At 49.1% G+C, this 13,082-nt stretch overlaps 1 protein-coding gene across 1 annotated transcript in view; it reads right to left on the reverse strand.

Annotated features, from left to right (window-relative positions):
* LOC145361508 (voltage-dependent T-type calcium channel subunit alpha-1I-like) overlaps positions 1-13,082 on the reverse strand; it is a 165,465-nt gene that overhangs the window by 129,493 nt on the left and 22,890 nt on the right. The window contains exons 4-5 of the mRNA XM_080217320.1: positions 5,463-5,622; positions 218-533 (exon numbers count right to left, since the gene is read on the reverse strand). Of these exons, the coding sequence (XP_080073446.1) occupies positions 218-533; positions 5,463-5,622 (476 nt within the window). The remainder of the gene's footprint in view (positions 1-217; positions 534-5,462; positions 5,623-13,082) is intronic.

Genomic DNA, 13,082 nt, shown 5'->3' on the forward strand with positions numbered 1-13,082 from the left:
GTGGGGGGTGAGAAGGGGGTGGGGGGAGGGGTGGGGATGGGGAGGGGGTGGGAAGGGGATGGGTAGAAGGTGGGGGTGGGGAGACGGTGGCAGGGGGTGAGGGTGGTGAGGGGGTGGGACTGGGGGTGGGGGTGGGGTTGGGGTGAGGGTGGGGAGGGGATATCACACTTTGGGGGTTCAGGCCGCTGGTCCGGCAGCGATCTGGTTCGCCGTGTACCTGAAAAATGACGATCCAAGCGTAGACAATGTTGTCAAAGTTGATGGCGCCCTTGTGGGGGTTCCTGTCGCCGGTTTGGCAGGCGGTGTAATAGCGGTTCCAGTTGACACAGCCTCCAGTCACGTTCAGCTCCTGGCCCAGAGCGGCGTAATAGTAATAATCATCCTTGTCCAAACAGCACTCGTGCCCATTGTCCCTCAGGGCGGGGATCTCGTGACAGCCCATAATCCCATTGTCTCCGGATAGTGAGCAGATGAAGGGGGTCTCATCATCCTTCTCAGGATGGTAGTACTGAGGCAGCGAGAGCCCATTGTACCTGGAAGCAAATATAGACACGGTCAGTTAGACATCTCAAATTGAAGAAGATATTTCTTTATTCATTTGCGGGACTTGGGTGCCGCTGGCTGGCCAGCATTTATTGCCCATCCCTATTTGGGTAGCACAATGACACAGTGGTTAGCACAGCTGCCTCACAGCGCCAGGGACCCAGGTTCGATTCCGGGTTTGGGTCACTGTCTGTGTGGAGTCTGCACATTCCCACTGTGTCTGTGTGGGTTTCCTCCGGGTGCTCCGGTTTCCTCCCACAGTCCAAAAGGCGTGCTGGTTAGGGTGCATTGGCCATGCTAAATTCTCCGTCAGTGTACACGAACTGGTACCAGAGTGTGGCGACTAGGGGATTTTCACAGTAACTTCATTGCAGTGTCAATGTGACACTAATAAATAAACTTTATAAATAGCTGTTTTTGAACTGAGTCTCACTCGGCCATTTCAGAGGGCAGTTGAGAGTCAACCACATTGCTGTGGCTCTGGAGTCACATGTAGGCCAGACCGGGTAAGGACGGCAGATTTCCTTCCCTGGAGGATGTTAGTGAACCAGATGGGTTTTTCCGGCAATGGATTCATGGTCATCAGTAGATTCTTAATTCCAAATATTTTTTATTGAATTCAAATTTCACCATCTGCCGTGGTGGGATTCGAACCCGGGTCCCCAGAACATTAGCTGAGTTCCTGGATTAATAGTCCAGTGATAATACCACTGGGCCATCACCTCTCCATTAGAGATGCTAAAGGGCATTGGCAGGGTAGATGTGGAGAAGATGTTTCCTCTTGTGGGGCAATGTAGACCGAGAGGCCATAGTTTTAGGATGGGGGGGGTGGGGGGCGCAGATTTAAAACAGGGCGACGGAGAAATTACATCACTCAATGGGTGGTGAATCTGCAGAACTCACTCCCCCAGAGTAGGGTGGATGCCGGGAGATTGAGTAAATTTGAGGAGATAGACAGCTTTTTAATGAGTAACGGGGTTGAAGAGATGTGGAGAACCAGCAGGAAGGTGGAGTTGAGGCCAAGGTAAGATCAGGCGTGATCATATAGAATGGCAGAGCAAGCCTAAGGGGCTGAATGGCCTACTCCTGCTCCTAGCCCTCAGGTTCTTATGTCAGAGAATCATTGGATGCCTGTAAATGTGGTAGGGCCTATGTAGAGATTAGGCAGGAAGAAGGGGCTGGGCACGGTGACACAGAGGTTAGCGCTGCTGCCTGGACGTGGGTACAATTCCAGAATGGGTGACTGTATAGAGTCTGCACATTCTCCCTGTGTCTGTGTGGGTTTCCCCTGGGTGCTCCAGTTTTCCCCCACAGTTCAAGGATGTGTAGATTAGGTGGATTTGCCATGATAAATTGCCCCATAGTATCAGGGAGACTAGCTAAGATAAATACATGGGGTTATGAGAACCACAGAATCCTGTTCTGTCACTGTCTGTGTGGAGTCTGCATGTTCTCCCCGTGTCTGCAGGGGTTTCCTCCAGGTGCTCTGGTTTCCTCCCACAGTCCACAGATATGCAGTTTAGGTGGATTGGCTATCTAAGTTGCCCCTTAGTATCCTAGGGGCACAGGTTTAAGGTGCGAGGGGTAAGGTTTAAAGGAGGTGTACGAGGCAAGTTTTTTACACAGAGGGTGCCTGGAACTCGCTGCTGGGGTGGGCAGTGGAAGCAGATACAATACTGAGTTTTAAGGGGCATCTTGACAAATCCATGAATAGGATGGGAATAGAGGGATATGGTCCCTGGAAGGGTAGGGGGTTTTAGTTAAATCGGGCAGCATGGTTGGCACAGGCTTGGAGGGCCGAAGGGCCTGTTCCAGTGCTGGAATTTTCTTTGTTCTTTGTCCCAAGATGTGCAGGTTAAGGGGATTAGCGGGGTAAATACATGGGGTTACGGGGATAGGGCCTGAGTGGGATAACCCTTTGGAAAGTCAGTGTAGACTTAATGGCCTCAGACTGCACTGTCAGGGTCCGATGGGAGAGATGGTGTCAAGTAGGAGGGAGATATTCACAGTGTAAAAGCATCAACTCAATGTTCTGTCCAGCAGCCTAATCAGATTTTATTTCAGATTTCCAGTAACTGCGGTATTCCACTTCTATTGGACTTGCGTGGGAGTCGGGGGGAGGAAATGATGAGTCTTGTATTCAAACAGTGTTTAAAGCTTATTTATTAGTCACAAGTAGGCTTACATTAACGCTGCAATGAAGTTACTGTGAAAATCCCCTAATTGCCACACTCCGGCACCTGTTTGGGTACACTGAGGGAGAATTTAGCACGGCCAATGCATCTAACCAGCACGTCTTTCAGACTGTGAGAGGAAACTGGAGCGCCCGGAGGAAACCCACACAGACACGGGGAGAATGTGCAAACTCCACACAGACCAAGCCGGGAATCGAACCCGGGTCCCTGGCGCTGTGGGGCATCAGTGCTGACCACCGTGCCACCCCAATGCTTAAAGGGTGCAGAGAATGTGGAAAGATGTGCGGGTTAGGTAGATTGGCCATGCTAAAATTGTCCCTTAGTGTGCTAGGATGCTTAGGTTAGAGGGATTAGCGGATAAAATATGTGGGGATATGGGGGTAGGGCCTGGGTGGGATTGTGGTCAGTGCAGACTCGATGGGCCGAAGGGCCTCTTTCTGCACTGTAGGGTTTCTATGACTCTATGGAAAGGTAAAACAGAAAGCAGAGCAGTGAGAATGTGAGGGTCCAGTAACCAAAGTTACAGTGATTACAAACAGCGAGTTCGTGTCTACTCCCGGGTTGGGATTAGGATTAGGATTTACTTCCCATTTTCACCTTGACTAAACTCTCTGAATTATTTACAGAGCTAATGATTTTCAAAACACTCTCATTAATCACCCAGCACCGTGCAACTGAAATTCAAGGAGCACCTCGTTCCTGACAGGGCGCATAAATTATAATTTAGAAAGAAAAGGATTAATGCAATTAAAACAGCTGTGTTACACGCTTGTTCCCAAGACAACGCTATCTCTGCGTGTAAGTGTGTGTCCGAGATCACCCTGTCCTGTCCAAAGGTGGCAATGAATTACGTGTTGAAGCATTTACCCCACGCACCCCGGACATTCTCTCTTCCACCTTCTTCCGTTGGGAAAAAGATCCAAAAGCCTGGGATCAACCGACTCAAGAACAGCTTCTTCCCTGCTGCTGTCAGACTTTTGAATGGACCTACCTCGCACTAAGTTGATCTTTCTCTACACCCTCGCTGTGACTATAACACTACATTCTGCACCCTCTCCTTTCCTTCTCCCCGATGTACTCTATGAACGGTATGCTTTGCCTGTATAAAAGCAAAATACTGCGGATGCTGGAATCTGAAACAAAAATAGGTCTGTGAGGAGAGAATAGAGCCAATGTTTCAAGTCTAGATGACCCTTCATCAGAGCTGTCTGTGTAGCATGCAACAAGCGGCATGGTGGCACAGTGGGTTAGCACTGCTGCCTCACAGCACCAGGGAGGGGGATTCGATTCCCGGCTCAGGTCACCGTCTGTGCGGAGTCTGCACATTCTCCCCGTGTCCGCGTGGGTTTCCTCCATGTGCTCCGGTTTCCTCCCACAGTCCAAAGATGCGCGGGTTAGGTGGATTGTCCGTGCTAAGTGGCCCCTTAGTGTGAGGGGGGACTAGCTAGGGCAAATGCATGGGGTTAGGGGGATAGGGCCCGGGTGGGATTGTGGTCGGTACAGACTTGCTGGGCCGAATGGCCTCCTTCTGCACTGTAGGGTTCTATGACACAATACATTTCACCGTATACCAATACGTGCGACAATATAAATCAAATTACCCGGCCCTGCTCTCTGCAGTCAGAATCTCAGGGCTGCGAGTGTGAACTGGAATGTCCAAAACCTGCTTTAATGTGTTGTGTTTCTTTTCATCTCTGGGTAATGAGCAAGAAGTCAGCACATCAAAGGACACAGAAGCTGCCAAAGAAACAATCAGAGCTGACAAGCAGAGGCTTGCTGATATCAATCGGTGGCCTGTGTTCTGGCCTTATCTCTAACATTAACATATGCTGAACTGTCAGTTCAAACACAGCCAGCGGGAGTCTGTACACGTTTCAACACTGACTTCATCCTGTATGCTGCACAGCTACTGACCGAACTGTCAAACCCGGTCAAATAGCCCAGCACAATGGCTCCACTCCTCTGGCCAGGGGACTGCCTCCCTGAGCAGCAAGGGGTGTGCAGGGCAAGGGTAAGGAGGAGGGGAATCAGGAGTAAGGTGGGGGAGAGAGAGAGATAAGGATAGAAGGCACAGAGAGAGAGGAGAGAGGGATTAGTGGGTATAGTATGTGGGGATATGGGGGCAGGGCCTGGGTGGGATTGTGGTCGGTGCAGACTCGATGGGCCGAAGGGCCTCTTTCTGCACTGTAGGGTTTCTATGATTCTATGATCTATGAAAGCATAGAGAGGGAAAGTATACAGAGAGAGAGAGAGAGGCACAATTTAGGGCTCATAGAAAGGAAGAGAGATAGATAGGCAAAGAAACAGTCACAAGCAGAGAGGGAAAGGGGGACTGAGAGAGGGCACAGTGTGAGACCCCCAGTCCTCCTGACAATCTGCACAATGTACAGCTCACACACTCACACGCTCACACATATACACAAAGGTGTGTACCACACACACACACAGGTGCATTAGCACACACAGACAGACAGACAGACACATACATATACAGGTGTGCACGCACACACATGCGTACACACTTACAGGTATGCGCGTGCACACACACATGCAGGCACACACACAGATGTGTGCACACACTGTCACACTCACACACAGATGCATATGCATACACACACACACACGTGCATTAGCACACACACACACACACAAAGACGTGTGCACATAGGTGTGCACACACACACACTCACACACACACACTCTCACACACAGTGAAACACTCACAGTGTTAAGTTTTCTTCCAGGAAGCAGCGATTCCGAAGCAGACCCGCCCACAGCTGCACACCGATGATTCCAAATATAAAAAAGACAAAAAAGCAAAGCAGCAGAACATTGCCGAGCATTGGGAGTGTGTCCAGTAACAGATTGACCAGGATCCTCATACCTACACAAAACACAGAGAGAGACACAGAGTCAGCCAGTCAATCCAGAGTGTGGGAGGATAGTGGCACAGCCCCCGGGAGTAACTCTCTCCCTCTCTCCCAGTCCCATTGGCTCCATCACCCCCTCCCCCAGCAAATCAAACTCATATTCCCTCACCTCGCTTTCACATTCTTGCTCCTTTATTCCCCGGGAATCCATTCCTGCAAACCCCAAACCCTCCCCTCCTGGGACCCCATGCTCACTCTCTCCCCCAGCACTCACTCCCAACCCCTCCCTCCACCTCCTCATTCAACTCAGTGCTTCCTCACTCCTTTCCCTCAAACCTCTCCCCATTCCCTCGATTCATAGGATCCCCACAGTGCAGAAGGAGGCCATTCTGCCCATCAAGCCTGCACTGACAACAATCCCACCCAGGCCCTCTCCCTGTAACCCCAGGTATTTCTCCTGCCAATCCCCCTGACACTGACGGGCAATTTAGCATGGCCAATCCACCCTAACCTGCACATCTTAGGGCACTAAGGGGGAACTTAGCAAAGCCAATTCCCCTTACCCTGCACACCTTGGGAGGAAACTGGAGCACCCCGAGGAAACCCACGCAGACACGGGGGAGAATGTGCAAACTCCGTACAGACAGTCACCCGAGACCGGAATCGAACCCGGGTCCCTGGCGCTGTGAGGCAGCAGCGCTAACCCACTGTGCCAACGCGCCACCTGTCCCTTCACTCTCACTCTGAGCGGCTCCCCTGACAATAGACAGGAACAGATTTGGCAGGGGTATATGTTGAGAGAGGTGAAACAGGTGAGAGGAGGGTGCTTGTGATGTGCTGAAAACACTAATTTGGAAAATAAATTAGGTTAAGAGAAATTGAAAGTCGACTAATTGGAAGATAATGGCGTGTTTAGTGTGAAAATAGGTAAAGTAATTAGGCTGGAGATTAGTATGAGCACTGTGTACTCAGATGCTTCAGAATGTACTCATAAAATGTGAGGCAGTTCCCCAGTTCCCTTAATGAAGATGTATTCCATTAAAGGTCTCTTGGCACTTCATTCTGTACCATGAGCTAGATTGCTGCTGTTTTATTCCGATTAATGTAACAAGTGATATTATAGACTGGCAGCTCTCGCATGACTGAGGCTGCAGGTTCAGGTAGCAGACGGCACCGACACAGTGGGAGCAAAGCTACTGCGTCGTTACAGCACAGGCAGAGGCCATTTGGCCCATCGTGTCTGTGCCGGCTCGCTGAGTGAGCAACTCAAACTGTTCCATCCCTTCCCGCCATCTTCTCCCCCCGTAACCCTGCGCACTCTTCCTTTGCAGTCTAATCCTCTTTTTTAAGTGTCACAAGTAAGGCTTACATTAACACCGCAGTGAAGTTACTGTGAGAATCCCCCAGTCGCCACACTCCGGCACCTGTACGGGTGCACCGAGGGAGAATTTAGCATGGCCAATGCACCCTAACCAGCACATCTTTGGACTGTGAGAGGAAACCAAGGCACCGGAAGAAACCCACGCAGACACGGGGAGAATGTGCAAAATCCACACAGACAGTGACCCAAGCCGGCAATCAAACCTGTGTTCCTGGCGCTTTCAGGCAGCAGTGCTAACCACTATCTCACGCAGTGCCCTCCAGATTAAGGGGAGGCAAAGGCCATTTGATATTATCACTGGACTATTAATCCAGAAGCTCAGCTAATGTTCTGGGGACTCGGGTTCAAATCCCACCACGGCAGATGGTGAAATTTGAATTCAATAAAATATATCTGGAATTAAGAGTTTACTGATGACCCTGAAACCATTGTTGGAAAAACCCATCAGGTTCACTAATGTCCCTGTAGGGAAGGAAATCTGCCGTCCTTACCCGGTCTGGCCTACATGTGACTCCAGAGCCACAGCAGTGGGGTTGATTCTCAACTGCCCTCTGAAATGACTGAGTGAGACACTCAGTTCATGGACAATTAGGGATGGGTAATAAATGCTGGCCCAGCCAGCGATGCCCGTGTCCCACAAATGAATATTGAAAAATTCTAACCACTGGCTGCATTAAAATGTTGCAGTTCATACCACCTTCACTTCTTTTACTAATGACTTTAAATCTGTGCCCTCTCATTTTCACAAAGGGAACAGTTTCTCTCTGTCCAGCCCCTTCAAGATTTTGAACATCTCTATCGCATCTCCTCTCCAAGAAGAACAGTCCCAAACTCTCCAATCTATCATCATCGCTGAAGTTTCTCATCCCTGGGAGCACTGTCTCCACACACACACACACACACACACACACACTGTACCCTATCCAACTCCCCAATCTCACACACACACACACACACTGTACCCTATCCAACTCCCCACCCTCACACACACACACACCCCCACACACACACCCACACACACACACACAAACTGTACCCCATCCAGCTCCCCACCCTCACACACACACACACCCTCACACACACCCTCACACACACACAGGCACACTCACACTCCACCCTACTGAACTTCTCACCCTCTCACTGGGCTTGGTTCTCCACAGGGGTTGCTGACGTTAATGTTATCTGCCTCCTGGATATTTGTCTGTTCTCAACTCCAAGTTCTGTCTGCCCAATTTCTCTGCTTGGTTTGCCCATCCACAATTTGTTTACTCCGCACTTTGTAGTTACAACTGACTCATTGCCTTGTCTCTTGTCTGCCTTTTCACAACCTGATGCTGATGACCTTTGAATTCTATTTAGTGTTTAACGCCTCTTTCCTGTAATTCAAATCCATTTCCAACCTATTAAACCCATTAGCAAGGGTTGAGGGACTTCAGTTTTGTGGAGAGGGTGTCAGAGCTGGGATTGTTCTCCTGAGAGCAGAGAAGGTCAAAGGGCGATCACGTTGGAGATGTTCAAAATTCCGATGGACTTTTCTCTGACCTAAGGATTATTAACCAAAGGACAACGATTGAAGATAAGTGGCAACTGTTGTGGTCTGGACCGAAGGAATGTTCTGGAAACAAATTCAACAGTAACTTCCAAATGGAATTGGGTAAGTATTTGAAAGGGGAATGACTGGAAGGTTGTACACAGTAGGAAGTCTCACAACACCAGGTTAAAGTTCAACAAGTTTATGTGATAGTAAACCCACAAGCTTTCGGAACGCTGGTTCTTCCACACACCTGATGAAGGAGCAGTGTTTCTGAAAGCTTCTGTGTTTACTATCAAATAAACCTGTTGGGCTTTAACCTGGTGTTGTGAGACTCCTTACTGTGTTTACCCCAGTCCAACGCCGGCATCTCCACATCATGTCCACCCGAAGATTGTGACCAGAGGTTAATTGAGCATTGGGTAAGTACTGAGGGGTGAAGTTATCAAGGTGAGTAGATGGAGCGAAGATATAAATCAGCTCTCATGTCAACAAAACGAAGGAGATAGTCATCAACTTCAGGAAGCATAATGGAGAACATGCCTCTGTCTATGTCAATAGGGATGAAGTAGAAATGGTTGAGGGCTTCAAGTTTTTAGGTGTCCAAATCACTAATAACCTAGTTTCCCCATCCCCAGTGCCAACACTATAGTTAAGAAAGCCCCCCAACACCTCTATTTTCTCAGAAAACGAAGGAAATTTGGCATGTCAACTACGACTCTCACCAACTTTTACAGATGCACCATAGAAAGCATTCTTTCTGCGTGTATCACAGCTTGGTATGGGCTCCTGCTCTGCCCAAGACCGCAAGGAACTAGAAAGGGTCGTGAACGTAGCCCAGTCCATCACGCAAACCAGCCTCCCATCCATTGACTCTGTCCACACTTCCCGCTGCCTCGGAAAAGCCGCCAGCAAAATCAAGGACCCCACGTGTTGTTCCTTCCACCTTCTTCCGTTGGGAAAAAGTCTGAGGTCACATACCAACTGATTCAAGAACAGCTTCTTCCATGCTGCCATCAGACTTTTGAATGGACTTACCTCACATTAAGTTGATCTTTCTCTACAGTCTAGCTATGACTGTAACACTACATTCTGCGCTCTCTCCTTTCCTTCTCTATGAACGGTATGCTTTGTCTGTACAGTGCGAAAGAAACATTGCTTTTCACTGTATACCAACGACCAAAGGGTGACTGGTGATGATTTAACCTGAGGGTCAGCACACCTCAGGCGAGGGGTCAAGGTCGAGAAGGTGGAGCCTTCAGGAATAACATCAGCCAGGATGGGAATGGAACCCACACTGTTGGCATAGCCCTGCATCAGTAACCAGCTGTCCAACCAACTGAGCTAAACCAAAAGCAAAGAGAAAACGCTGGAAAATCTCAGCAGTTCTGCCAGCATCTGTAAGGAGAGAAAAGAGCTGACGTTTCGAGTCCAGGCGACCCTTTGTCAAAGCTAAAAGGCACAGAAAGTGAGAGATATTTAAACTGCAGGGGGAGGGAATGAAAGATAAGTCATAGCCACAGAAAGCAGGGGAAAGACTGCTAATGGCAGCCTGTAGAGCGAATAAAGGGTGCGAATGGCCAAACGGCAGAGAAATCAGAGGGTAAACTGTGACAGATGAAGATGTGGGGGGAGGAGGGGGAATGGGTGGGAGAGAGATAAAATTGAGATAAAGGGGGAAAAGGGGGGCAAAGGGGAAGAAAAGGGGAGATAAAATAGGGGAAAGGATGGGGAGGGGAAAAGATAAAGAAAGACAGCAAAGAAATAAAAGGAAGAGAACAGTTAAAAATTAAATAAAATAGAATGGAAACAAAGGGGTCGAGGTGGGATAGAGCGAATCATCTGAAGTTGTTAAACTGACCCCCCCAAACTGGATTAACAGCAAGTTACTGCAGATGCTGGAATCTGAAACAAAAACACAAAATGCTGGAAAATCTCAACAGGTCCGACAGTGTCTGTGGAGACAGAGAATAGAGGCAACATTTCAAGTCTGGATGATCTATCATCAGGGTTCCGATGAAGGGTCATCCAGACTTGAAACGCTGGCTCCAACAGGATGGGGTAAGCATGGTAAGTAGTCTCACAACACCAGGTTGAAGTCCAACAGGTTTATTTGGAATCACGAGCTTTCGGAGCACCGCTCTGCCATATTGGAAAGCGTGCACCGTGTACTTCCTGATTACACTCACTTGATGAAGGAGCAGCGCTCTGAAAGCTCGTGATTCCAAATAAACCTGTTGGACTTTAACCAGGTGTTGTGAGATTTCCAACATGATTGGCAGCTCGAAATGATACAGCATAGAAGGGGGCCATTTGGCCCATCTTGTCCGTGCTGGGATACTGCGCTCAAGTCCTAGAGCGGGACTTGAACCCGCAACCTTCTGAGTTGGAGATGAACCTCTAGGCCATGGCTGACACAAACCAACCAGCTCCAGCCCCTGAACAGGGTCCTCCTGCCTGTCACTTGCCTAACTTTGAGCACACTGGCCTTCCCGAGTTCCTAGAATCGGGATTCTTTTGTCTTTGGACTTCATTTGAACTCGTGATATTTTGGAGAATGCGCGACACGTGATGCAGGTTCCCTCCCGTCGATCCGTCATATTGGAGTGCTGGGAGACGATCACTTCCCATTGTCAATTGCGCAGCGAGGGTTGGGAAGCCCCCTGCTGAGAGAAGGGGAGCATGCTGCTCCGCCATATTGGAATGTGTGCACCATGTCCCTCCCGACGACACGCCACCAAACAGATTTCACAGTCTCCCACCTCCAGGAACAAAGGAGCCCTGTTGCATTGCCAGGTTGAATTCTGGGCTTAAATTGCATGATGCTGTGTCTCTCAATGCTCCTGACAGGGTTGGAGGAATCCTGTTGTGCCTCCATATTGGTCTCTCATCTCTTCCATATTGCAAAAAACAGAGTGTTTCCAAGATTTATTTGTTCAGATGAATTTGGAAATGAGAATTTTAAAAAAAAAAAATTCATTTGTGGGACATGGGTGTCGCTGGCTGGGCCAGCATTTATTGCCCATCCCTAGTTGCCCTTGGAGGGCAGTTGAGAGTCAACCACATTGCTGTGGCTCTGGAGTCACATGTAGGCCAGACCGGGTAAGGACAGCAGATTTGTGCACAGTGGTTAGTGCTGCTGCCTCACAGCCCCAGGCACCCGGGTTCAATTCCCGGCTTGGGTCACTGTCGGTGGGGAGTTTGCACATTCTCCCCGTGTCTGCATGGGTTTCCTCTGGGTGCCCTGGTTTCCTCCCACAATCCAAAGAGGTGTGGGTTAGATTGGAGGAAACCCATGCAGACAGAGGGAAAACTCTGAACAAACAGTGACCCAAGTGAACCCTGGTCCCTGGCACCGTGAGGCAGCAATGCTAACCACTGTGCCACCGTGCTGTCCTCAGAGGCAGAAGTCCCTTCACCCAAAATCCCTTTATTTACAACTCTGACAACAGCATACAGACGGGTTTCCATTAGCAGCCTACACTCAGAGTTCCAGAGGAACTGGCACGCCTGGTTAAGTACAAAGCAAGAAGTTCCCTGATCGGCCTGTCAATTTGGCCCTTAATCCGGGAGTTCAGGTTTTAACAGGTCCACCTCAATTACCTGATTAAAGTCAATATAGGTGCATAACCCTAACCTTAGAGGAAGATGGTAGGGAGGCAATGGCCTAGTGATATTATCGCTAGACTATTAATCCAGAAAATCAGCCAAAGCTCTGGGGACCCGGGTTCAAATCCTGACACGGCAGATGGTGGAATTTGAATTCAATAAAAAAATCTGGAATTAAAAATCTACTGATGACCCATTGTCGGAAAAACCCATCTGGTTCACTAATGTCCTTCAGGGAAGGAAATCTGCCGTCCTTACCCGGTCTGGCCTACATGTGACTCCAGAGCCACAGCAATGTGGTTGATTCTCAACTGCCCTCCAAGGGCAGCTAGGGATGGGCAATAAATCCTGTCCCAGCCAGCGACGCCCATGAATGAATAAAAAAAAAGAATTTCTTCATCATAGGCTTGTGGAAATTCTGGAATTCTTCTTCAAGTCTGAATGGTTGAGTGGTTTCAAGACAGGGATGGGTATATTTTGAATAAAAGGATAAGGGGACACGGGGAACAGGTGGGGAGGTGGATTTGAGACCGGGGAGAGATCAGCCATGATCTGATTGAATGGAAGAGCAGCTCGAAGGACTGAACGTGCCGATGTCTGTTCCCAATTTCTATGTTCCTGCATTTCTATGTTTCAAGAGTCAGTGGATGCTGGAATTCAACTGAGTCTTACAAGGTGGAGATGGATTGATTGTTGGATAAGGGTTCTGAGAAGGAGGGAGAAAAGTCAAGGGAATGAAGCTGAGTTTCCGATCAGTTATAATCTGAACAGAGGAATGGGTTTGAGGGTGACTCGACTCCTTATTTTCCAACTCTTCAATGAAACAAACAAGCTCTATCCGCCATGAGGAATAGGCACCCACGCTGGTGCAGGTAATAAACCGAAGGCTTGGATTGTGGGGGTTAATCGAGATGAATTCTGTTGGGTAACCCGCCCGCCATGGAATTGGCACA

Source organism: Carcharhinus amblyrhynchos, chromosome 35 (assembly GCF_965287045.1).
Source record: "Carcharhinus amblyrhynchos chromosome 35, sCarAmb.v2.hapA, whole genome shotgun sequence".
In the NCBI taxonomy this organism is placed as follows: domain Eukaryota; kingdom Metazoa; phylum Chordata; class Chondrichthyes; order Carcharhiniformes; family Carcharhinidae; genus Carcharhinus; species Carcharhinus amblyrhynchos.